Source organism: Vidua chalybeata, chromosome 20 (genome assembly GCF_026979565.1).
Source record: "Vidua chalybeata isolate OUT-0048 chromosome 20, bVidCha1 merged haplotype, whole genome shotgun sequence".
In the NCBI taxonomy this organism is placed as follows: domain Eukaryota; kingdom Metazoa; phylum Chordata; class Aves; order Passeriformes; family Viduidae; genus Vidua; species Vidua chalybeata.
Genome location: NC_071549.1, coordinates 8,065,417 through 8,090,257, shown reverse-complemented (window position 1 = coordinate 8,090,257; position 24,841 = coordinate 8,065,417). Strand labels below are relative to the sequence as shown.

At 38.1% G+C, this 24,841-nt stretch overlaps 3 protein-coding genes across 7 annotated transcripts in view; 2 read left to right on the top strand and 1 right to left on the bottom strand.

The window, feature by feature from the left end:
* Positions 1–9,358, top strand: part of LHFPL7 (LHFPL tetraspan subfamily member 7) — a 58,499-nt gene extending 49,141 nt beyond the window's left edge. The window contains exon 3 of the mRNA XM_053960955.1: positions 6,174–9,358. Within this exon, the coding sequence (XP_053816930.1) occupies positions 6,174–6,400 (227 nt within the window). The 3' untranslated portion in view covers positions 6,401–9,358. The remainder of the gene's footprint in view (positions 1–6,173) is intronic.
* SPATA22 (spermatogenesis associated 22) overlaps positions 1–14,095 on the bottom strand; it is a 45,736-nt gene extending 31,641 nt beyond the window's left edge. The window contains exons 1-9 of one of the 4 annotated variants that reach the window (XR_008434295.1): positions 13,990–14,095; positions 13,495–13,587; positions 12,971–13,099; positions 12,188–12,242; positions 11,964–12,059; positions 11,248–11,551; positions 10,808–10,937; positions 10,378–10,475; positions 2,511–2,569 (exon numbers count right to left, since the gene is read on the bottom strand). Coding sequence is in view for 3 of the 4 variants with exons in the window: in XM_053960949.1 (XP_053816924.1) it covers positions 9,852–10,043; positions 10,378–10,475; positions 10,808–10,937; positions 11,248–11,551; positions 11,964–12,059; positions 12,188–12,242; positions 12,971–13,099; positions 13,495–13,537 (1,047 nt within the window). In the remaining variant the exon portion in view is untranslated. Of the gene's footprint in view, positions 1–2,411; positions 2,570–9,219; positions 10,044–10,377; positions 10,476–10,807; positions 10,938–11,247; positions 11,552–11,963; positions 12,060–12,187; positions 12,243–12,970; positions 13,100–13,494; positions 13,588–13,989 lie in introns of those variants that run through there. The other 3 variants (XM_053960951.1, XM_053960949.1, XM_053960950.1) reach the window with 3 other exon arrangements.
* A 131-nt stretch (positions 14,096–14,226) lies between these two features.
* Positions 14,227–23,022, top strand: ASPA (aspartoacylase). Of its 2 annotated transcripts, XM_053960953.1 has the most exons (8): positions 14,235–14,314; positions 14,459–14,637; positions 16,499–16,746; positions 18,577–18,772; positions 19,925–20,018; positions 20,418–20,525; positions 21,094–21,203; positions 21,731–23,022. In XM_053960953.1, the coding sequence occupies exons 3-8, from the start codon at positions 16,520–16,522 to the stop codon at positions 21,941–21,943; spliced, it is 948 nt and encodes a 315-aa protein (XP_053816928.1). In that variant the 5' UTR covers positions 14,235–14,314; positions 14,459–14,637; positions 16,499–16,519; the 3' UTR covers positions 21,944–23,022. The 2 variants fall into 2 exon arrangements, with proteins under 2 accessions (XP_053816929.1, XP_053816928.1); XM_053960954.1 differs by lacking the exon at positions 14,459–14,637 and having other exon boundaries at positions 14,227–14,314.
* Positions 23,023–24,841: the final 1,819 nt, after the last annotated feature.

Genomic DNA, 24,841 nt, shown 5'->3' with positions numbered 1-24,841 from the left:
GACACCCTTATTTCAGTGCTAGCTTTATTTAAAATAATGTGTTCCTATCTACCTCAGCTAAATCCAAATAAACTGAAATGGAAAACATTGCCCAGCTTTTGATATACACATAATTCCCCATAATTTTGCATGTATGTACATACATAAAAATACAGCCTACTATATCTGATGCAGCTCCTTAGCTTGTGAGCTGGAGTCACAGACTCAGCATTTCCTTAAACACAGAGTTTGGAGACATTGTACAAACGAACCCATTCCCTTTGTTAGCTACAAAGGGGTTTGACAAGCTACACAGCTCTTGTTATAACTACATTTATATTACAGCTGCTAAGTGCTAACTTGTGAGTTGCACCATTTAGAAAAGCCAGAAAAGGAACTGCTATAATCTACTCCTTTGGCACCAGTCCAGCACTGATAGAAGCTCCTCAAATCACAACATATTTGACTGAAATGATGCCAGTGGAATAATTCTTTACAAAGAAGAGCTAAAGTGTGATATGTTAGAAGTAGCTGGGCCATTGTTAGGAGTTCCAGCTCTTATTCAGATACAAAGGAAGGCAACTACATCTTTATACCAAGCATATGGGCATTATTATCCCTTTTTCCTGCTCTTCCTTTTGGTTTCCTTGGAGGGAATAATTGCTAGGGCTGCTTCCAAGAGTTTGAACTCCAGGTACCTGACATGCACCTGCCACGAGTTCAGCAGAGCAGAATGGCATTTAACAGTGTCCCTATTTGCCTCACCCTCCAAAGTTCAGCTGTTATAACAGCAGGATTTTAGTCTGGTTTCTTTCATCTTTGAGAGATCACTTTCCTGTTTGTTTTATTTATATGTAATAGGCATTTAAAACGATGCCTGCTGATTTTAGATCTATTTCAGCTCTCCCCGAATTACTCTGGGTAATTCCTCCTTTCCTGAAGTAGTCAAAAGGAAATCACTAATTTTCGGATAAGCCCAGAATTCCATCTTGTTTCTATTTGTACACTGATGTGCAGCTATTACTGACAAAAACCTACTTAGCAGTGTCTTCAAGGGATAGAGATGGAAAAGAAATATAGGTACCTCCTTTTTGTACAAGAGGATTTATCCAAAATACCCCAAATGTAGAAACCCTTTAGGCATACTACAAAAATATTTGCTTGGGAAGGGTGCTGGGAAGGACTGAGTGCAGGCCAGGCAGGGCAGTAGGACAAGAGGTGATTTTTCGAAGATGTCTGGCTGTGTTTGGCTGCCAGGTTTTCCCTGTTACCTGTATTTCTGCTTGGTGTTGTCTGTGGCTTTGGATCAGCACCTGCTTTCTCATTTAAGATCATGTAAGTAAGGAAAAGCTGGAGAGCAGCTAATGAAATTATTAGGTGAATAAAATGTATGAACCTGAGAAGTTCATATTGTGCATATGAAGAACTGCCATGTTTAATAAGGGCAGTAATGGATTATATGTAAGAGGAAACTTCTTGATGAGATGAGTGAAAATTGCTTTGGTAGATTAAGCTCTGTCAATAAAAATCTTCCAAGAATACTGTGACAATCTGTAATAGGGTTGGAATAATATCCTTGCTTGCCTATGATTCAACCCTAATTCCAATGATTATCTGATATGTCCCACAAGCTTGCAATTAATCCATCATTGTCACAAGTATCAGGAATATAATACACTCCTAAAGTCAGCAAAATAAATTCCTACAACAAGCTAACCTTCTTACAGTAGGTAATTTCAGGAAGAGAACTCATGCACACAGCATATTTGACTACTACACATCACCTAAACATATTAACAAACATAACATAAAATAGTTTTTTTTTGTTCTCGATGTTTGTGAGACACCTTTGGATTTCCATCCATTTCAATATTAGTATGGAAGATAAACATAAGCTTAGTCCATTAGTCCAGTTTAAACATTCCTGCTTCACAATACAAAAAACTATTCAATTATTGTGTTTCAGATGTTGGAAACTCCATCAGTCTTGCCAAAAGAAGTGGAATGGAAATAGCCTTTTTTTTTGTCATGGTATCTAAGAGTGTTGTACATTGGTGCCCTCTGCACACACTCCAGAGAACTGCATTGCTTTGCTTTGGCTTAAAATCAACTTGAAAATGGTGTGAGAGATTTAAATAATTAAACACTTGTACAGGAGCTTAATGAAATGAATAAACCATTGCAATGACAAAGAGTTATATATCATTAATTTTAAAATAGCAGAAAGAGCTATTTTCCCCAACTAGAAGTGTCACTGATTCAGTATTTTCACCAACAATTTACAATTTTTTCCTAGGAAAAGCCCTGTTTCCCCTAAAGAGAAGTGTCCTCCTTTCAAATAATACCTTATTCCTATTAAAGTTATTTAGAAAGCAACCAATTCAGGAACCTACTTTTTAAAAATAAAACCAGGCCTTGGCTGGCAAACCCTTCAGAGGAGAAAGTGCCATTTACCATCTGGCTGTAGGGAAGCAAAGAGGATGAGACTGTAACTCTTAGGGATTAGAAAGTAGAAATAAAATATGACTTACTGTTGAACCAATGTGCTCGGCCTTGTCTCTGGCCTGCCACCAGTAGTGGCTGTGAGTTACTGCAGAGGGTTCAGGTGGAGAGAACCCAGCAATAACAAACACCAGTGTGGCACATAATAAACAAAACAAAACAAAAAAAGGAGATTAATCAAATTATTAAACCATGTTTTAAAAACCCTCAGTTATGCATTTTACTGGCAAGTCCTCTCACACCCCAGAGGCTTCATGCTGCAGAACAGACCCCAATATGTTGTGTGGCCTCATCACCTTGTGTGACAGCAGCATTACAGCACGCAGAACGGGGAGATGCACTCGCTGCTGTGTTCTGACACCTTTGAAAGTGATGTTTGTTGTTGGAAAGCCGTTGAGAGGCGTGAGTGTTAGAGAGGAGCCTAAACGGAGCCCCACTGTTCCTTTGTGTGCTGTCCCAGCTCGCTGTGCTGCTGACAGACAGCACCATTAAGCAGTCATTAGCACCACGCCTGAAAGCTCGGCTTCTGCGGGTAATAACGGGGCTATTCAATATTTGGGGCCTTTGTAAGAAAGAGGGCACCTAAATGAGAATAATGAGGTCATTCTATGACATGCCTGAGGATATGTGAAACCATGGGTAACTTTTTAGCCCGTTTGATATGTGAACATACACGTTCAGCTGTGACAGATTATTTCTAGCCTTGGAAAAAAAATAAAGCTGCTTCCATTAAATCACACCATGCAACATCAGCACCAAGTGGCAATCAAAACACTGTAAAACACAGCCTTCAAAACAATTCTGTGTAACCCAATCAAAAAGACAACATATATGGAACAGATATGTGAAATAGAGCAAGGGTTGAGACAGTGTCAGAAAACCAGTGAAATTTAACAGTTAGGAAAGGATTTCATCGCTAAAAGGATTGTTTCCAATTCTGCTTTTTTTTTTTTTTTTTTCATCGAATGAGATGCTATTTTGGCTTTGAAAAGATGAACAAACTGAAATTTTAATTTTAGACCTGCTTCTTGCTTAGAGCAGTGGCTGTTTCTTGTTAAACTGGCTCACTTTCCCAACATTTCACAGAAGGTTTTTTGCACCCCAGGGCTATTTCAAGATTCCTGGTGCAGTGGAGCAGCCTGGATTGCAGGGGAGCTGTGTTGAGCACCCCCTGTGCACCACAGGCTCTTGGGCAGCCCCTGTTCCACATCTCACCTGTGTCAGAGTGAACCTACAACTGCACAGGTCCGGGGATTAATAGGGTTTAGTTTGTGGTTTAATACTCTGGTAAACAGCAGTAGGAAAAATCTCCCTTTTTTGAGTTATTTCCCATGTTTCTGCCATCTGGAATTTTCCTGGGTGTGCAAGTGTCATCTGGCTCTCCGGCTGTGCTGGCCCCTCAGCTCTTTTGGGAAAGCTCAGTGACCTTTACTGAACAAGATGACAGAATCATGGAATAGTTTGGGTGGGAAGGGACCTGTAGAGGTTCTCCTGGAGCAAACAGGGATGTCTTCAACTAGACAAGATTGCTCAGAGCCCTGTCCAACCTAACCTTGGATGCTTCCAGGGATGGGGCATCACCACCTCTCTGGGCAGCCTGTGCTGGTGTTTTACCACACTCATCATGAAAGATTTCTTCCTTCTATCTACTCTGAGTCCACCCTGATTTAATTTAAAAACTATCACCCCTTGTTCTTGTCTGGTTTAGCCTCATTTTTACTGTATTTTCACGTTATATTTTTTTAGGGGTGTCACATGTGCAATTAGGGAGATCTGCATAATACAACTTCTTTGTATTCAGCTTTAGCATGTCTGGTTACTGTCAGGCCCTAAAAGCAGGGACACAGCTGCTGAAATCTCAGCTCCAGGAGCTCCCCCTGCCCTGGGCACCCTCAGCAGGGGCAGCTGCTGGAGGATCAGGAATTGTGAGACTGGCTCAGGATGCTGCCTGTGCTGGGAAGGACTTTTCCCTCACTGGCTCTTGCACCAGCACCTTTCACCCACCTTGTGCTTGGAAAGATGAAAAGACCACAGCAACCACTGCAAAATTATTCCTGAGGTTTAAAGAAAGGAGAGTGGCTGCTGGAGCAGGTGAAACACTTGGTGCTCAGAGAGTTCCACCTCTTGGCAGGCAGCTTCTCTTTGTACCCATATGTGGGATACCCAGAGGGAAACAGACTTTGCTGCTGCTCCACTTTCTCTCCTTTTAATTTCCATTTTCTTCACCTTATTGTTTTCTACAGGGGATTAACTCAGCAGTTCCATTTGGACTAGAAGGAAAGGTTTAATTCAAATTATTCAGGGACTCAGCAGGCTGTGTGTTAAACTTTTGGACTTCATCTAACCCTCAAGCTAATTAAAGTGTCTTTTTAATTAAAAAAGATTAATGAGTGATTGCCCTTTTTTAGTGGATACTTTTAAGATTAAGCCTCTCCAATATTATAATTGGAGTAATATGCACATGCCCTATCTGAGAGGCAATCACAAACAGAGAATAGCACACAGTGTTTGTTTTATACTCCTAATGTTTCATTAGATGTTTGCTGGTTATGAATTATCTATCAGCTCAAACATAACTGTTAATTCTGGTTGCTTCTTGAATCACTACCTTGAATTTGAACAAAACACTGTCCTGGAAAAAGGGGAAGAGAGGAAAAGGGACTGCTCCATGGTATCTTTTTAGTACATAAAATAAAGCTTTTTTAAAATAAAGTAGAGATTTTTAAATGTAGTGGTTATTAATTAGCAGAAGGGATAGAAAAGACAACGTGGTTTCTCAGTGCTCTCTCAAACAAAAGATGGTGTAACCCCTCTCACCAGCCTGGCTCAGCCCCTCTCCACTTCCAAGGTGGACAGAATCAGATTCTAAGAGTTGTTCCTGGGGGATTTTCATGCATCTTTATCTTACTCATGAGTTATACCTTGGCCAGTCTTCTTTTCAAAGTTGGAAAAGTGGTTCTGCTGTTGATTCAACTACCTGCCTAAGTCGATATTTGAATATGACATGGATTCCTTAAAGACTAAAATCTGTGAAGTTCTATTAAAAGCCAATGGATAATGCAGGGTAATTGCAGGAGGCAAGCCTGGCTTTCCAATGTGAAGAGACATGAAATAAATAAATAAAAAGAAGATAGATGGTGTTGGTTTTCATCAGTTGTTCAAATGCAGGATGTTTTAAACAATTTGAGTCGGTACTAATGAGTCTCACATTATCAGAACCTCATCAGCAGAATCTAAAAAACTCCATTTGAACTCTTTCATTGAAAGTTTCTATTTGGCATAACAAAGCAATTGTTTGTCTCAAGCACAAAAATGCTGTTGAGAAGAAAGTGAAGCTGGTTTGGAATCTGCCAATTTAGGAATTCTTCTCCTCTGGATTCCATTGTATCTGAACCACCTTACTTTTTACATGGCTACATAATTCAGATCACAGCGTTTCTGAAGTTATTTAATGGCAAGAGTTCCCATGAAAAAAATCCCAACTTGCTGCCTTGTCACACCACTGCTGTTCACAAGAGGTAATTATGAAAAGGAGGATAATCTGCCAATCACAAGGGGGTTTTATAAGCTATGCCTTTTTCCATTGATTTTAATACAATATATATTTGTCTTTCTAAAATAAGGATTCCTTTTTTCCAAAGGAATTAATGTTTGATAATAACTGGTGTGATTTTTTTTTTTCTCCTCTCTAGTGTTCATAATGGCTTCTGGGCTTTTGGTTTACCCTTTCGGTTTCAACTCTGCTACTGTGAAGAGATTCTGTGAGAACTCAGACATCTACTATGCAGGAGACTGCCAGATTGGATGGGGGTACATGCTGGCAATTGTTGGGGTCATGTTGTCTGTCTTTTTACCATTCTTTGCAAAATATGCACCAAAAGAGCACATATCTCCAACTCCAATACCTACTATTTTATAGTATTTTATTACTGTTTAAGAACAGAACATTCCTGTCTACACTAATGGGCAGAAATTATTAAAGCACTTCCAGTTGGCTGTGTTGCTAAAGAGAGGAGAGGAGATGGGGAAGAGAAGGTCAGATTGACAAAGACCAAAAGTGCATTGAAAGTCTTCCGTAAGCGCGAGCAGCGAACACTCTGGAATTGAAATAGGATTAATCAGCAGCCTTTACACTGCTCTAAACAGATAATGGCATACTGCCTTAGACAAAAAAATCAGCAGTTTATCCTCAAAACATCTGTCTACCTCCCAGTTTCTTTTGTGTCTCAAAATTGTGAGTCTTAAAAGCTTCAATTCACTTTTGATATATTGTGAAATGTCAGAACTTTTATGAACCCCGTAACTTTAAAATCAATAATGATATTTTGTTACAATTATTTTGATTAGAAAAAAAGCACCTACTAGTAGCCACAGCCTAAAATTAAGATTGATAGCTAAAAAGAATTGTATACAAGCAAAGTTTCTTTTTAATCTATATATTTTAGCAGCACCTGCATATTGTAAGTTCTGGGCACAGTTTTTACTTCTGCTCTAATTGCCAAGATATAGAGACATCTTCATGAAGTCTTGGGTAAAATTGAAATTTCTTTTTTTTCTGAGAGCTCCAACTACTTCCAAGGGCTTAATGATGATTTAATACTTTAATAACAGGGAAAAAAAATCCTAAGAATTTGTTCTCAGTATTTCTTTAATTATAATTCTAAGTGGACTTTAACAAAATGTTTTGAACTATGACAGCTGTAGATTTTTGGTTTTGTTGTTTAAGGCTGAAAAGAAAAAAATCTCTGTTTACAAAAATGTCTGTGCCCAATGGCCCTTATCTGTAGTGATAATACGAGGCAGAATGAACTAATTCCAGTATTTCCATTGCAATTCAGAGTCCAGATTGTAAAACAAAAAAAGTGAACTGAAATGCTATTGAACATGACCAGCAAAAATCTGATGCTGTGTCAGAAGTACAAATGGCCATATTTCATTAGTCTGTGTGGAAATTTTGTGAGGTCTGATTTCCACAACAGCACTGAATTCATTATTATCAAGCATTGAAATAAGTGCACTTGATTGCCTTAAGCAAAAGAAACATTGGGTTCTAATCTCACACCACTGTTGTATTTTTTCATTTAAAATAAAATTTTAATTCTAATTCTATTCTCATCTTTTATTTTCTATTATTTATTAAAAAGAAAAATCACATAGATTATATTTAATTCAGAGGTGTACTTCTTAGTTTTGTATTTTGGCACAAACCAGGTGATCAAATTTATTATTCTTCACTTAGCTGAGTCCAACTGATTCCTGAATTTTTATTTTTTTTAAGGGAAGGTGTACATGAAGGGACAGACAGAGACATGTTGAGGATGTATAAGAAAATGCAAACAGAACAATCACTGTGTTATTTTAATATACATCAATGACTTCTGCAGTCTTGTTTACATTCCTCACCCTTCTAAACTTCAATGGAACATTGTGTTGTTTTCCAAAATAATTGTCCTGTTGTTACATTTCCATGCACTCTAAAAGCAATTTCTGCACACAAACTTAGCAAGTTCTTTGAAAATGCAGATCCCAATGCAGAATTAAGTACACTGGGAAAGAGAGCATGAGTGCTCTGCACTTTTGCTCACAGGGACTGAGAAATTAAATCTTCCAAATATTTAACAAAATAGGCTGAAGGAATGCCCTAAAGTAAGAAGAATAAATTTCAGTCACTTCTGTATATTAATGTGCTTTTCAGTGATGTCTTACACTTTTTTTAATGAATGTCTGAGATTGATAATTTTCATGTAAGAGTCAGAAAAGTGAGGAATAAAAACAACATGCAAAAAGAAAATAATCACCACAAAGTAGAGAGACAGAGATGCAGGCTTTTCTTTCCTAACCAACCTGTGCCTTTACACTAGAACAATTATACAAGACAGGATCAATATGGTCAAGAAAAAAAAATCACCCAACAACTGAAAAATGTTGAGTAGTGTGTAAAAAACTGTAATGAGTAGGGTTTTTTGTTTTGTGTAATGTTTACGACTGTTCACTTAATGTTTCACTAGAAAAAGTGATTTGTTAGTGTCAAATAGAAACTTCTTTTGCAAAGATCTAAACACTTCCTGAAAAGAAAAATTAATTTAGATTTTTATTAACAGCCATAACGTACCTAGTAGACAAAGGACCTATTCCTGTCATTACTTATTAACACAAGTTTCACATGTGCAAAACTGCAAGCATCAATCACTTAACTGGAAGCAGTTTTAAATTACTGTTACAGCAGTCTCACAATTCACAACACTGCTGTACCAAATCCTTTACTTCTTAAAGCTCAGCTTCTGTTGTGCAAATCATCAAACTCTGCATCCTGCAAAATTCTGCACCTTTTATCAGTCAAGCTAATGCTTCCATTAGGAGCTTCCTTTAACATTTTATAACATTTTTATAATATTTAAATAAATCAAACACATGTACATGACCTCTACCACTGGATTGGCAAAACCCTCCTTGAAGCATCCATGCTCTGAGCCCGCTTCACACTGAAGGTGTGGTGATAATTCCAGTGATCCCTGCAGCAGTTGGTAAAGCACATCCTTTAGATCTCACCTGTTGCTGACAATGCCTGTGCTCACACTGACAGATCACTTTTTTAAATAAAGACTGTCTGCGCGTTAAACTGTGTAAAAGCGTTTTCCTGTTACAATTTGCTGGACCAGGTTCAAGTTTTATTCTAAATATATAATTTTTTAAGTGTAACTAAAAGCTGTATTTTCCATTAATGTGTTTCTGCGTTGACTAGCTGGCTCCTTTTTAGAATATTAACTGTTTTCTGTATTTGACTTGTTGGATACAATATTTCAATTATTTTAAATGTGAAATTTCCAATTGCCAACACTGTATAATAAAATAATAAAAAAAAACCCATACTGTTTGCTATTTTCTTGACAACTCTTTTGTTTTGCAATTCCCAAGAGATCTGCTACAAAGCTTCTGAAGTAGGGGAAAAGGAAATAGGAACAGCAGGAATAACCTATGAAAGGTAGTGTTTGAAGGCAAAGGCACATAAACATGTACATGGTCCATCTGTCATGAAAGATATTTCTATGGCAAAGACAAGGAAGTTCTGTGTTCAAATAATTCTTTCTTTTCTACTTCCTCTGTGTCCTTGGGAATCTTCCTACCGCCTCAGGGGATGTTGTTATTTTATACAGGTATTTTACTGATTATTTAAAAAAACCCCTTGAATCAGGTAACACATAAATGGGAACCCAATTGAACACCACACAGCATTTGTTGGATAACACAGGACAGTGGTATTTTCAAATGTTTAACCAGATTTTCACAGGTAGTTTTGGTAAATATTGTAGCATGTCCACCCTTTAGATAACAATTAGTTAAAACTGGGTTTTGGACAACCATTTTGATTTTTACATTTCATTCATAGTTTTTACATATGCTGTCATCTCAACATCTGCATTTTTAACAAAGTCTTGGAAAGTGTTCTGTTCTTGAGCAGTTGCTGGTCTTACAGAGACACACTTGAAAATGTTCTTTTTTGCATCATAGGTTCCCATGCACCTGTGCACTCGACCTCTAATGAGTCGTGGAAGCTCACGGTCCTTCATCAAAGCATAATAAACACATAAAATAATTATATCACCTCACATAAAAGCTTTCCACATGGCTGGTTTCTGAGGGCTACGTAAAACAGAAGACCTTTACATCAGCTTTTTTCCTGTTACAAGCCAATTAAAAACTAAACTCAAAGTCCCACCTGTTTTTCTGAAACAGAAGTCTGAGGATGCCTAAGTAGTGACTATTGCTCTAAATTGGGAACAATAGGGTAAAAACATTCAGCCTGCCTTTTGCACTGTGAATTTATGTTTTCTCTTTGCATTCATAAAAAGGATTGGAGCTAGTGGTGACTGTTACGTGTGGACATAGAATACTCACAATTTCATAAAACACGCAAGGCAGGGTCTCCTTTCCATCTCTCAGAAGAAAGTTCTTTGCCCCATATGCTCCAGGTGTGACTGCAGAATCCAGTGTGCCTGTCCCATTAAGCAAAAATTAATCATTCCAAGATTAATTGTATTAAAATTATTGTAAAACTGTATCACTCTACAGAAGATTCCTACTAAACAGGAAAACTTATTAACACATTCTAAAAACAAGGAAAGAAACAGAATGGAAAAACTTGATGTTGGAGGATGACTGAAGTGTTAATCTTGTACCTGTTTCAGTCACCTTTGATAGCTGAATGGAAGGGAAATTGATGGTGCTCATGCCAATATTTTGTGGGTTTAAGTATTTCAGCTATTGAAAAATTCTCACTTGTTGTTGCCCTAGCATTATTAGCAGATTATATTCTTATAATGCTTACCTAAAACTTCAAATAACAGTGCAGTTTTATAGGCATACTGGCTCCAGTGCCTCACACTTTGAATGACTGCAGACAGGATTCGCAAAGAATTCTTTTTTATTTTAGTTTTCACTTGAGATGATGAAATTTCCTTTCAGATGAAGACAAAAGTTTAAGTTAGACATAGAAACTTGCAATTTCAAAGGGCACATAGGCATTTATTATGTAAAATAGACAATAATTACATTAAAATTAGAGCATTTGTTTAGAACATACAAACAACTCCCTGCCACTTTACTGAGGATTTTAGATTATTACAGTATGAAAATCTCAATTCTAAATTTCCAGAAACTCCAGGTTTTACTAAGGGCTGATGAACACCTCACCATCTTCCACCAGTTTTCTTTCTTTACTGCTTTCTTCATTGTGTCTTTCCTATCAACCCTGCCCATAGGTTTTACCTGACTTTTATCTTCTGGGACACAACCAAATTTGTTCTCATTCATTTTATTTTGCTGAGTATTGTTGTTAAATTTATATGCTGGACTATGATCCTGCAGACTTCTTGCCACAGTGTTGGGTTTCACTGGCCACTGTCCTTTGGATGTGTCTGTTTTGATGAGCTGGGATGGGTTACGACTGTCAGGGAGTTTTTGCTGCTGGACAGTTTTCAAACTGCTTGAAAAGTTCTCAAACTTCTGAGAAGTTCCATTATCAGATCTTGAATTTGCTGTTTTACCTAAAGGAGTATATTCATTTCTGTTCCTGCAATACAACAGTTCAGTATCACAGTACCTCTTCTGAATACTGAGCTATGTGATTAAAGTATATAAAAGCAATCCATAAATTGTTGTTTTAGCTTTAAATACCTCCAAACTCACTTGAGTTTACACCAAATTTATCCATATACAGGCCAATGATTACACCTGTGCATAGATCCATATGACTTCAACTGGCCTTAAAACCCTGCTCAGTTATTGTCCTGCCCCGTGCAAGGGATTTTTCCTGAGCCAAAATTCACATATTTTCATAACTCTAAAATAAAATAAACAAGCTTTCCTCTGAGAGTGATATTAAAAGGGTTTCTTTGACTGCTACAGGCATATGGGAAAATGTGAGATGTATTTTCACATAAGAACAAAAAGGAAGGATAATAGACATTAAAGGCTTCACCAACCTGCAGGCAGACAAGTTTTTTCCAGCATTTGCTAAATTAAACTTTGATGCATTTGGTGGTTTCATAAGGGAAGGAGCCATCGGATGTTCTGCTTGGCTTTCAAAGACAAGTTTAAAGTATCAGTGACACAGCAACAGCTTTATTGTAAGGCACACATGGATTGTTCATGAAACAATATCCAAACAAAAATTTAAAAAGCAACAAATAACTTGCTTTTTACATACCCACTGTTTACTGCTTTCTGCAGTTCATCCACTTCTGGGTTTGCAGTTCCCCAGCCTAATTTTCAAAAGACAAAGGATTGAATATTGATAAAAATGGAAAAGACTGAAAGATAGTAAGTCTTTGTAGGCCTCCAACTCTGTTTAATGTCCCACAAATGGGCTCACATAGGAAGGAGGAAGAAAAAAGAAAAAAGGAGAATGTGATCCTTTGATATTTGCAATTATAAGACAACTTCTAACAAGTAGGTTGCTTCTCTAGACAATAGCTCAGTTACAAACATTAGACTTATTAGCAACAGAAATTTTATTGTAAGAAAACTTTTAAACATTATTACAAGTAAAACATAATGAAAGCACTAAAAGCAGAATTCTGCACTATTCTTTCCAAGCCCAACTTGCAGAACAGAAGTTCCTTTCTGAACTACAAGAAGGACATCTTACAAATGTTTCTTCTTGTAACACAGGACTTGAATGTTGATTGAAATCAGCTGAAAACAAAAGGTCTGTTTCAAGAGACTCTATTTAAATGCCAGTGCTACTTCATTCTCCATCACACAAAGAGTCAAACTCCCTCTAGGCAAGAAGTATAGAAAGCTCAATTGTGCAGAGGAGAAAGAAATTTCCTGGAGGACAATTTTTACATAATGAACTTTTCAGAAATAGCTATAAAGGATGCATATAGTTCTTGATAAAGACAGTGTCTGATTTCATAGAATACAATCAGGAAGTTAAGATTTATTTGGATTTAGAGGCAGTAAAAAAAATAAAACATGTCTTACTTACCAAATGATGAGGGAGAGAAGTCATAACTACGAGTCCCAGAACCAGCACCTGGTTCATTTTTAAGTGGATTTGAAGTGAGGGGCTGTCTAGTCCTTTTTTTCTGATTGAACAGTGGTACAGTCAGACAACCTAAAATTAAAATTTAAGTAATGCCATATTAATAGCAAAAGGACACACAACCCACACTTAAAATATGTAAATAAAATTATTTCATTATTTTACAATACACATAGGAATTACATTTCATAAACACATAAAAGGCCATTCCCTCATAGAATTTATGTTCCCAGCTCTCTGTCCTGCCTATTATCCCATGAATGAAACCTTTCCCTCAGTGACCAGTTTTCTGAATTCATCTAAAATCTCACCCTGTGCTGAAATAAACAGGTAACCCATGCAAGTCCACTCAGGAAATGGGTATTTAGGGCTAAACACTGAATATCCTGTATGATTACTACATATATAAATGTATTTTGTGTCTATTAAAGTATAATGAGTTGTGAACACATAAGAAGGGCTGGTACCTGCTGTGCTCCGAGCCGAGGTGTCAGGTAAACTCCTTTTCATTTCTTTGCTGAATCTTAACAGGCAGCAATGTATTGATTTCTCCAAATTTGCTGTATGGAAGTCAGATAAACAAAGCAAACTAATTAATGCTGCAAACACATCCAAATTTCACGTGATTTCATGGCAGTTTCTCTTAACAGTGCAGCTCCAGTGACTGGCATAATTTCGAACAGAAGCCCTAAAATACAGAAGCAGCTGTACTGATTTTAGAAGATCCATAGGTGCACGCCTAAGATGCAACTGCTCTTTGCAGATTTCAGGCTCTGAGGGAGTGGGGCTGAGGGTCAGGGCCACGTTGAGAGTCAGCGCTGAGGGATGAGGCTGAGGGTCAGTCCTGAGGGTAAGCCCTGAGGGTTCAGCCGTGAGGAACGGGGCTGAGGGTGAGCCCCGAGGGTTCAGGCCCTGAAGGAGTGCGGCTGAGGGTCAGGGCCATGTTGAGAGTCAGCGCTTACCGGGCTGAGGGTCAGCACTGAGGGATGAGGCTGAGGGTGAGCCCTGAGGCTTCAGCCCTGAGGAACGGGGCTGAGGGTCGAGGCTCGGGGTCAGCCCTGAGGGACGGGGCTGAGGGTCGAGGCTCGGGGTCAGCCCTGAGGGACGGGGCTGAGGCGAAGCCCTCAGGCGAAGCCCGCCAAAAATAACGGACACTCGTCCGCGCGCTCGCGCCTCAGGCGGTGCGAAAATGGCGGGAAGGTGAAGCCCCGTTCCCACCCGCTGAGGGCACGGCGGGAGCGGCCGCGCCCGGCTGGGAGACACAAGACCCCTTTAATCACCCCCTCGGTGAGATTTCATTAATTACCCCGGCCCCCGAGGAAGCGGTGTCACCCTCAGAGAACCCGGGGCAGGAGCTGAATCTTCAGAAGCGTGTGGACGCAAACGCGTCTGTAAATAAAACTAAATTCTCCACCCTGTTTGTCTCTTCAGCTGTTCGGGCTTTTACACATGGCTCGTTCCTGTCTAAAATCTGAGTGCTTGGCACGATTGGATCTTGTCCTGTTTTAGTAAACCTTTTCCTTCAGAAGCGCTCCCAAAGATCTGTATGCAGCACATCAAACCAATCTGGATTCTTACTAAACTAAATATCCCACACCCTTTTTCAGAGTGTGAGTATTGGCAAAGCACGGGAGTAAGGGATGGGTCCCAGCGTTTAACCCTGAAGAGTGAAAACTTTCCATGTGAATTTCCCTTCATTCTCAAATTGGCAGGTCCTGGGACACCAAGAGTTAAAAGTGTTTGGATAGGAACTCCTCTAAGGGGATAAAAGAAGCTTCCATGTGTTTAGTTCCTAAACTCATGTTTGGAAATTCACTGTCTTTGTCCTAAAAACACTCTTAGGAGACAAACTTCTTGCATGTTAATTAAGTGCACAGACATCTCTGTGTTTCATTCAGCGCTTTGGAAGGAATTACAACCATTACAGTGCCAGCAGGAATAAAAGATAAATGAAATGTTTGCATTTTGGTGTTTACTCTTCAAACTGCTGCTGTGTTTAAATTCAGCAAACCCAGATTCAGAGTGTGAGTTGTGTTTTTGGGTGTTGTGTCACTCCCCATTCTGGCACCACTGCTGAAGAGAGACGGGGTCAAAGGACAGTACAGACTGACCAGTGCTGTAAAATGCAACTTTACTGCTTTGTTTAATAAATTACTCATTCTGATTAAATATCTGACAGCTCCCAAGTACAGAGTAATACAGTTGAGTATTTAAGCAAACAGTCTCTCTGTATTAATTCACTGTAAGGTTCAGCAAAATCCAAATGTGTGAACCAAAACAAAGAGCAATTTCTGTTGAAATTATATTCCTGGCAGAACTATTCTAGCTAAATCCTGTGCTTAACTTTTCCTAGACCTACATTCTGTCAGCCTGGGATATAAAGCCTTTCAGGCTCTGGCCAAATATTCTCCCAGTCACTGGAGTATAATCTTAATAAAAAGGAATTGTTCAATAAACATTCTTTATTCTCTTGCAATCTAATATTTGTTATGTTTATATCATGAGTCATATACCAATTGCAAATACTTCTGTCGTTTACAGCAATAAAGCTTATTTTTCTGTTAATAAGTCCTTTTATTCTAAATGTTTTGATTCTCAGGATGGAAGTTACAGCTGCTCTTTGGCTTAAGCTTCAGAAGCCTTTTTGAACGCTTTTGGAAATGGAAGAAAAGTTGCTGACTAAAGTTTTTTTTGGGAGAGAACAGAACTATTGTCCCGTCGTGGTCTAGATCTGTTTCCTTTCTAATAAAATACTGCAAAAGTTAGAGAGTTGTCCCTGGCAAAGTTGTTTCAATGTGTTAGAGGTCTGTGTTAGCAGATCCCAAGATAGAACTGGAGCCAGAACTCTGGGCAAGTCAGTCGTGGATAAATTGCACTGTAATTTCAGCTCGTGTTCCTTCTAATCGCTGTTCGTAGGATTTCTAAAACAAAAGAGGTTGTACAAGCCACGGCACGCATTGAGGAACGTAGCTGTTCTTTGGCTTTTTTTAGATGAAAATACTTGATGTTTCAGCATTGTGTGCTGGACTAGAGCCAAGATATGATTCTTGTTTTGCTGATTTTGCTCACTTTACATCATTCTGCCCTTATGTAATATAATACTTATGGAACTTCAAACATACAGGAGAATACCTGTTACACCTATTTGCAGTGCAAAAATGCTTGATATTTAAGTGTAAAAACAGTGTTTTCCACTGTTCATTTCCACAGGATTTCCCTATAGATCATACATTATAAAGACTGCCCAGAGTTAACTTTTGGACTGTGGAACAGTGCCATTAACAGCCTCGGAGATGTTACTAAATACAGGAACTGAAGGGGAGGCTCCTTGGGGAGGGAGGTTGGAAAATCCCGCCTCAAAACTGAGTTGAGAACTGTTGGGAGAAATCCACTCACTTTCTTTCGCGTCTGACCTAACCAGAAGAAAGACTCTCCTACTGGACAGAAATTTTTTTTTTTTTTTCCCCTCAGAGAGAAAAGCTTTCCTTGAGCATGAGTTCCCCATGCGCTCGGGTGAGACGGGTCGGGCTCTTCGGGGGCACTCACGGCAATGAATTATCGGGGGTGCTCCTGGTCAGGCACTGGCAGCAGGATGGAGCTGAGATCCAGAGACCAGGAGTGCAGGTGAACCCATTCCTCACCAACCCCAGGGCTGTGGAGAGGTGCACCAGGTACATTGACTGTGATCTCAACCGGGTTTTTGACCCCGAGAGCCTTGGGTAAGAGCGGTTGTGCTTTCTGTTGTTCTGCTTTTCTGGGTTTTAAAATTCTTTCCAGATTAAAATGTTGAACGCAAGTTCTCCTACTACTTTAACAGCGCAGTCACATAACTGAAATTACTGACCTTTAACACAAAAAAAAAAAAAAAAGAACAAATTGCATGTGTTAACAGACTCACTTCCATTGCTGGTAGAATCAGTCTCAAACCAACACATTATCTTAAACATAATTTTAAATTAGCATTAGATGAGCTGCATTTGTGTGAATTGGAGTACCACTGTTCTGAGTCAGAGTCATTATTTCTCATGTCTTGTGCAATTCAGTTTGGGAGCTCTTCTGAATACAGTTACACTTCCAAGAAATAGCAGATAAAAGCAATTAAACAGGGACATCTGAGTATCTGAAAGAATGGCACAGAAATCAGGGAAGTATGTTTAATTCCAATTATGTACAGCAAAAGGTGAAAACTTGAAATTAGAAAAATTTGGAGCTAGAAATAATCTATTCTAAGGCAAAAGCATACCCAAAAACCTCAATAATTTAACTGACTCGTTATTTTAAAATAAATAATGTCTATAATTACTGTAAAATAGTAAGTGATTCTACATTGTTAATAGAATTTGATGTTTCTGTGCTTTTGAGACATCTATTCCAGAGGTGTACTTTGCTGGTAATTCTGTTTCAGAAAAGTTTTAATGGCAAAGGTGAATATCACAGAAAGGAATACTTACTGTAAATATTTTGCAGGCAGTTATTCTTACCCTACACATCTTCTCATCTGCCTTTTCATCTTAGAATTTTGTTGTTGATTATTACATCTAAGATAAGCAGATGATACACATAAGATAATACATATAAGTATTGAGGCCATTCTTCTAATTGTTTACTTTGGAAAAACATACTAAAAAAAATATAGTTTTGTTTGGTTTCAGCTGCTTTGAACACAGAACACTTGAAAAAACACCAGATTAAGACACCGGCAGGTTTCCTTCATATTTTAACTACTATTTCTCAGTAAATACTATGATGTTGCCTGGTTCTATTTCAGCACTACTGAGTGTTTGAAGTACCTTCCCCTGGTCCCTTAAGTGTAGAACCTTCAAGATCACAAATTATTTTACAAAATAAGAAAAAGGAGGGTGAAATCTTGATACTACTGAAAGCAATGGTGTAAATCTCTTTGGCTTCAATAAAAAGTATTAATTAACAGTTTTATGTGAAGAAATGTTGAATTTCAAAGGCAGAGCTAAGGAACAGAAAGGTGGATTATATGATACACAGAGTCTCCTGAAATTACAAGTATTAAAACTTTGGAGGAACAGATTTGAGGTAGCAAAATCTTCACTGAGCTTTAAGGACCCTAAAGGAATAGACTGTAAAAGTCTGGTGAGATCATGAGAAGACAAGAAATAAAACCTTGAGGGTGATGTCCAAGGCAAAACATCGTGGACTGATGTCTGAATATGGTCTCCAGCAGGAGGGGGATCCAGTCTTGGAAGTGCTCTATGTTGTTACTAAATTTTTAGTTAGTTTTATTATGCATAGGGGGAAATTTGGGGATGTAAGGAGAAATAAATTGTTTCCAGCCAAAATTTGATTAAATAATTCTAATACCCTTCTGCACAAGACACAGAATAATAAAACAATTACTAGACAATCATACTTGATTTCTTCAACAAATTCAGCCAATTTAAAGTTTGGTAATTAAAAAGGTGATTTCAACTCCAGTCAGTTTTGGATTTAAAGTAAAAAGAAAAGGCTAATACGTATTTTGTTGACTGTAAAGCCGTGGAATGAGCTCACTAATTTCTTTGTGCTGATATTAACAGCAGGCCAGTGGTGGAAGATATTCCATATGAAGTGAGGAGGGCTCAGGAAATCAATCATATATTTGGTCCCAAAGGTAGTGATGATGCCTATGACCTTATTTTTGACCTTCACAACACCACTTCTAACATGGGTGGTACCATTATTCTTGAAAACTCCAGGGATGACTTTACAATTCAAATGGTTCATTATATCAAGGTAAAACTAATTTAAATGAACTATTAAAATACATTATTAGTTGTAATGTTGTATTACTATATATGATTTTGTAGTTTCTTTAAATATACTATTTTTTTCTTCTGCAAAACTGTTTAAAATATTTCATTACTCATGGGATGATTTTTTTTTAATCAGAGGCAACTATTAATTTGATTATAATATCAGGTAATTCAGATTTAAACTCATCATATCTTCATGTATTAAAATGAACATTATTAAGACTGATGGGCAAAGAGGAATACTTAGAATAACATCTATGGAAATTAATGCAGTTTAATCTGCTTTCACACTGCTCTATCAGGAACTTGGATAAATTTGGGTTATACATGCTAAATAGTTAAACATTAATTTTGTTAAATAAAGAGATGTAACAAATAATGGAAGTAGGTACTGACAATGTTCCCTTATCAGTGATGTGTCTTTAGAAGCTGTTTGATTCTGCTGTTCCTGAAGTTTTGGTAGAGGGAGGTTTGCAGAATTTGCTTGAATTCTGGTGGCCTGGGCAGTGACTGGTGGAATCCAGGCTGGGCCAATGGTGTGGGATTTTAATTTTGTTTTTTCCATTAAAAACAAGGTATTTTCAAACTTTTTTTTTCTTATTACATGTATTCTTTTTAAAGGCGTATTAAAAATACACAAAGATCTAAAAAGCTTTTGACTAAAATTATGTGAAGAGTAATGGTAGGCAGTCATCAAGAAAGAAGCCTCAAGTAGCAAAAACGCCAATAAAGAAGATGAAAAGAGGCTTAATTCACAATCTGTGTCCCCATAAGAGAATTGGAGTCTAACCCCAAATAAAATAGTTGAAATCTGCTTTATGGTATTTCAGTTCTCACTTTTGGAACCATGCTGAGGAGATCTTTTTTTTTTTTTTTCCCTCTGCTGGCAGTTCAAGACCAGAACTGTGCTCAGTTCTGGTTCAGCAGAGCTGCCTGGCATCAGTTAATGGAACAGACACCAACAAACACAGCTTTGTGCATTTTCTAAAGATGTCCTACTTCCTCGAGGGCCCTGAAATAAAGGCAACATATTGAAGACATTGTGTAAATCACTTCTGCATCAGTAATCTTTTGTGGCACAACATTTGAAACCATTTTGCATGACAAATGCATTTTTAAACCATCTCCACAGAACTCTCTGGCTCCAGAACCTTGTCCTGCTCTGCTGATTGAACATCCCAGCCTGAAATATGCAACAACTCGGTCTGTGGCAAAACATCCTGTTGGTAAATATCAAACTTAAAGGCTCTTTCAACCCACCAGCAATGATTTGGAAATATGGCTGTTTTCAGATGTGTTCACTGCCTTATGCAGAGTGCTCTGAGCACCAGGAGCTGCTTGTTTGGCAATATTTACCAAAATGAATGGATGTGATTATCCATTCTTCTGAAGAGTTCTGATTTACACCATAACAGAAATCCTTCAACCCACTTTTTGCAGAAAATATTCATAATACATGACAAAGACTTGCTTGCCTTAAAAACCCACGTAATTCTGTGCCTTACAATCCCTCTTAAACATTCAATACTGACCCAGCAGACATTTGTTTTTGCTGTGCAGTGTAAGCAGCTGATGTGTGGTGGTGACATTAAGTGACATTAATGATCTCCCTCATCTCCAAACAGGTGTCGAGGTGGGGCCCCAGCCACAAGGTGTTGCTAGAGCTGATGTTTTGGACAAAATGAGGAAGATTGTCAAACATGGCCTTGATTTTGTGCAGCTTTTTAATGAAGGTAATGAGAGGTTACAGCATCCTATGTCATGTCAGTGGACTATTTTAGGAGAATATTTTAAAAAAATGACATTTTACAGTAAAGCAGGTAAAAGGTGGGGGGAGAATTAAAAAATTAAGGTCAGGCCTGTGCACTACCTAAATACACTCTGACAAAATAAGTGGTTTTAATTATTTCCGAGTACATTTTGTCAGGGGGTTGGGTTGTTTTGTTTTTTAATAGAAAGAAAACAATACAGTTATGCAGGTCAGAATTTCCATTATTGTGCTGGTATAGTAAATATTAAATACCCCTGATACCACTCTGTGCTGTGCAACACTAGCAAACAGGCCTTTCACTGATTTCCTCATCTACAAAATAGGTCTTTTTATGTGAAAAGTAACATTTCAGTAGCAAATTTAGACTTGAACTTCACATGCCCCAATACATGACTGGACCATCTTTCTACAACTTGGCTTTGAGGGGACAACCTGATGATTTGAACCATTCTGCAGAGAATAAATAAGGCAATGTTCTTTTTAACAGGCAGTTTGTCACCTTGACATTAAATTACATTTATTCTTTCTAGGCAAGGAATTTCCACCATGCACAATCGAGGTTTTTAAAATAATGGAAAAAGTAGATTATCCCAGGAATAAGAATGGTGAAATTATTGCAATAATTCATCCTGAACTACAGGTAAATTCTAGCATAGTTTCCTTTTGTGACATTTTCTACTTATTCCTGTGTTGCTTTTGCTACATTGTTGTATATTTTAGTAATAAATATTTAAAATGCCAATATTACCAAAGGGTTTTATTGAATATTTTAGGCCTCCCCTAGGGTTAAGTCCTCTCACTAAGATCATACATTCATTATTTCAGGAACTGTCTTGGGAATCACTGAACATAAAATCACTACAAAGAAAAAGCCAATAGGATAGCTTATATTTTAAAATATAAACCTAATTTTTAATTCTAAAATGAGGGTCTGTTTTCAATCGTGAGCATCTGCAGTTTCCTTCTAGTTCACTTTACCAGTGAATTCTGAAAATGAGGGCCAGACACACAAAATTATATATACAAAATTATGTATTAAAACTAAATGGAATTATTTTAAAATGCCATAAACTGCAGAAATTTGCATAATTAGCATTATCTCAAGAATCACATAAAATATACAGAAACCTGAAAGTAAATATATTCTATTTCTTTTCTTTCCCTAAGGATCAAGACTGGCAGCCACTGAAGAATGGTGATCCTCAATTTTTGACTCTTGATGGAGAAGTAATTCCATATCAGGGGAACTGTACAGTCTATCCAACATTTATTAATGAAGCTGCATATTATGAAAAGAAACAAGCTTTTGTGAAAACAGAGAAAATCAAACTCACTGCAAAACACCTCAGGTTATCAGTCTCAGAGCAAAGCACTTCTTAAGAGCTTTTTTCATATAAAAAGTGGGTTTCCTTGTGAAGTCCAGGGTCATTCAGTAGTAACTTGTGGGATAAATAAATGCAGAATCTAATTTTAAATTGTAATTTAATTAACCTTGCTGAGCACTTTGAGATCTATTGTCATAATGCTGATTATGACTCTGTTTATCGTTTAATAGACTCCTGTAGATGTAGAATTTATAAATATTTTTATGAAGTTTTTATGAAGAAGCTCATCCACAGTACTACATTATATACAGAAGTTACAGCTTTTCTACTTCATAGCCCCAAACCTCAATAACCAATGGGTTAATCCTTTGAATTAATTCCTCAGGTAAACAGGGAATTAGATGTGAGACAAAGGAGAAGCTGGGCAGAGAGAAACAGGGGGAGGGTGTGTGTAATAAATGATATTATCTGCATATGTGAGTGACCCCCACTGTGCTGAAGTGGAAGCCTTGGGGTTTATTTTGTTTTTATATTTAAAAACATAAAACCAAGCTAAAAACAGGATTTCAGAGGTATATTCTAAAGAGCTTTACATTTCATTTTAGTGTATTTCATAATTAATTCAAGCTGTTTCTGATTTAAGGCAAGATCTAGGCATTCTGGTTTTGATGAAGAGCAATGCACAAATTATACCTGAGTATTCCAGAATGGAAATTAAGAAGAATTCCATATGGGGAGACTTGTTCTGTATCTGTAGAGACAAAGCCTGTCATAACATCTTAAAAAGAGAAAAAAAAAGGGGGTTTAATTAATTTTCTAAAGTTGTTTTTTTACATATTTGACAAGTAGGTGATAAACATTATGAACTTAGCATAAGGATACATTATTTTTTTACTGAAAGATTAATTGTCCAGATAACTCCTATATTCTACCTTTGAAAAGTGATGTCATCCTCATTTACTACTAAATTTAAAGTAGTTCTTCCTTGCCTTTGTGTAACTCCTATGGCAATAAAATAAAAAAAAAAAACCCAAGGGATAGAATGTTGATTGAATGACAAGTTTTATTTCCTTGATTTAAATAACCATGGTATAAAAAGCACAGAATTACCTGCTCTAGCCATTATTCAGAGTGCCCTGGAGACAGCACGTGGTTGATGTGAGGTGGCCAAGCTCTGTGGCCACACAGGGAGGGATTTCCTCAGTGAGAGCTTTTAGAAGCAGCCCCCAGCTGGTTCCTGAGTTCACCCCCAGGTTTTGTGCCTGGGCAGGGGCACAGCACATTCTTGTAGGGTTTTTTGTGCTTTTTTCACAGCCCAGAGCAGCCTCAGCGCAGCACAGAGGCCTCGTTGTGTCTCCACTGGCCTCACGGCCCAGCCTGGTTCCTGAGTGTGTGTGAAGAGGTATTTTTTTTTTCCCTTTGTGCAAAAACTGGCACTGAGAGGATCCAAGCAGAGCTGAGCACCCCTGAGGCAATGTCCTTCCTTGGCAGCCTTGGTGCAAAATCAACAATCAAAGATTCCGAGACCGCAGGAGCTTTTCTTCTCCTCTTCACGTCTCCTCCTGAGAAAGCCAAACAGTGCTGGGGTGTGACGTGGTCTGTGGGTACACAAATGTCCTTTCCCTCAAATTCCTGTGCCCAGAACACAGCCCAAGGTTCCTGTGGATCCCATCCATCCATCCAGGATCCCATCCATCCATCCAGGCCATGGTTGGAGTCTCAGGGCACGGCGCCTGTCGGGGGCCGCTTGGGCAGCAGGACCCACGCTCACCAAATAATGTAAATATTTTGCATTATCCTTCCCACTGCAGGCTTCCCTCACGCTCTCTTCTGTCTTAAGAAAGTCTTTTGGAGCATTTTGCCCACAGCTGCAAAATCCAATGCAATTCTCATTACCATTCAAACACAGAACTGAGTTCCCCTGAGTCTCACCTAAAATAGCACCTTTAAAACAGGCACCACATGAATAATTCTGATGAAAAGACACTGGAGACACATGTTAATTGAAATTTAAAAGTACACAGAACAAATATTTCTCCTTATATATACACACATAAAATGGAAAACTAAAAATATAATTCATAGTACTTGGTCATCACAGGTAGTGAAATAAGAGCTACAGAAATGCATTACAGAGTCCTCTGAATAAAAAATAAAGTCTGGAATTGCATTGCACTGGACTAATTTTGTTCACCTTGGGAAGAAATACTGACTTCTGATTTTTCTGAAGTGGTTGAATGCAAAAATTACTTCAGAAGAACTTCCAGTGTGGTAACTCTTTATGTAGGAAGATGCAACAGCATGGGAAAGCCAAGGAGGAAAAGTAATGTTGTGACCGGAGCAAAAATCCTCCATGAGGAATTCTATTTCTGCCCTGTTATTTCATGGGGAGGCACAGACACACTGTAATAAATAAACAGCAATAAACTCCAATTATACCCTGGGGACTGCACAGAGGAAAACAGATCAGGCAAAGCCACTGGGATCTGATTTTCCAGCTTATGGGACCAAGCCCCCAGTAACACTGACAGTCAATGCAAAAGCTGCAAATGTACCCAGAACCTTGTGATTTCAAAGTGACATACTTCATTTAGTCATCTTCAGAACTGAAATGCTTTGCTTTTCTCCACAACAAGAACTTTGTTTCAGTGTACAAAATGAGTTTCTCATGAGTTAGGGATTCCAAAAACCAGCAGACTGGGATCACGATGACCTTAATTTTCCACAAAAGGAAGAAATATCTCACATTTGACCTTTTTTATCCAGTTAAACATCTCGAGCCAAGTTTGAGGAGCATCAGGCAAACTTGGACAGCAACAGTTTGAGAGGCTCAGAACTGACCCAGTGAAATAATCCCATTTATTTCAGCTCAGCTGCTCTGAATAAATGGGTTGAAGCCATCAGACTGTGTCACTGAAAGTTTGTGTTCCAGCTGGCCACAGCTGTCCAAAAC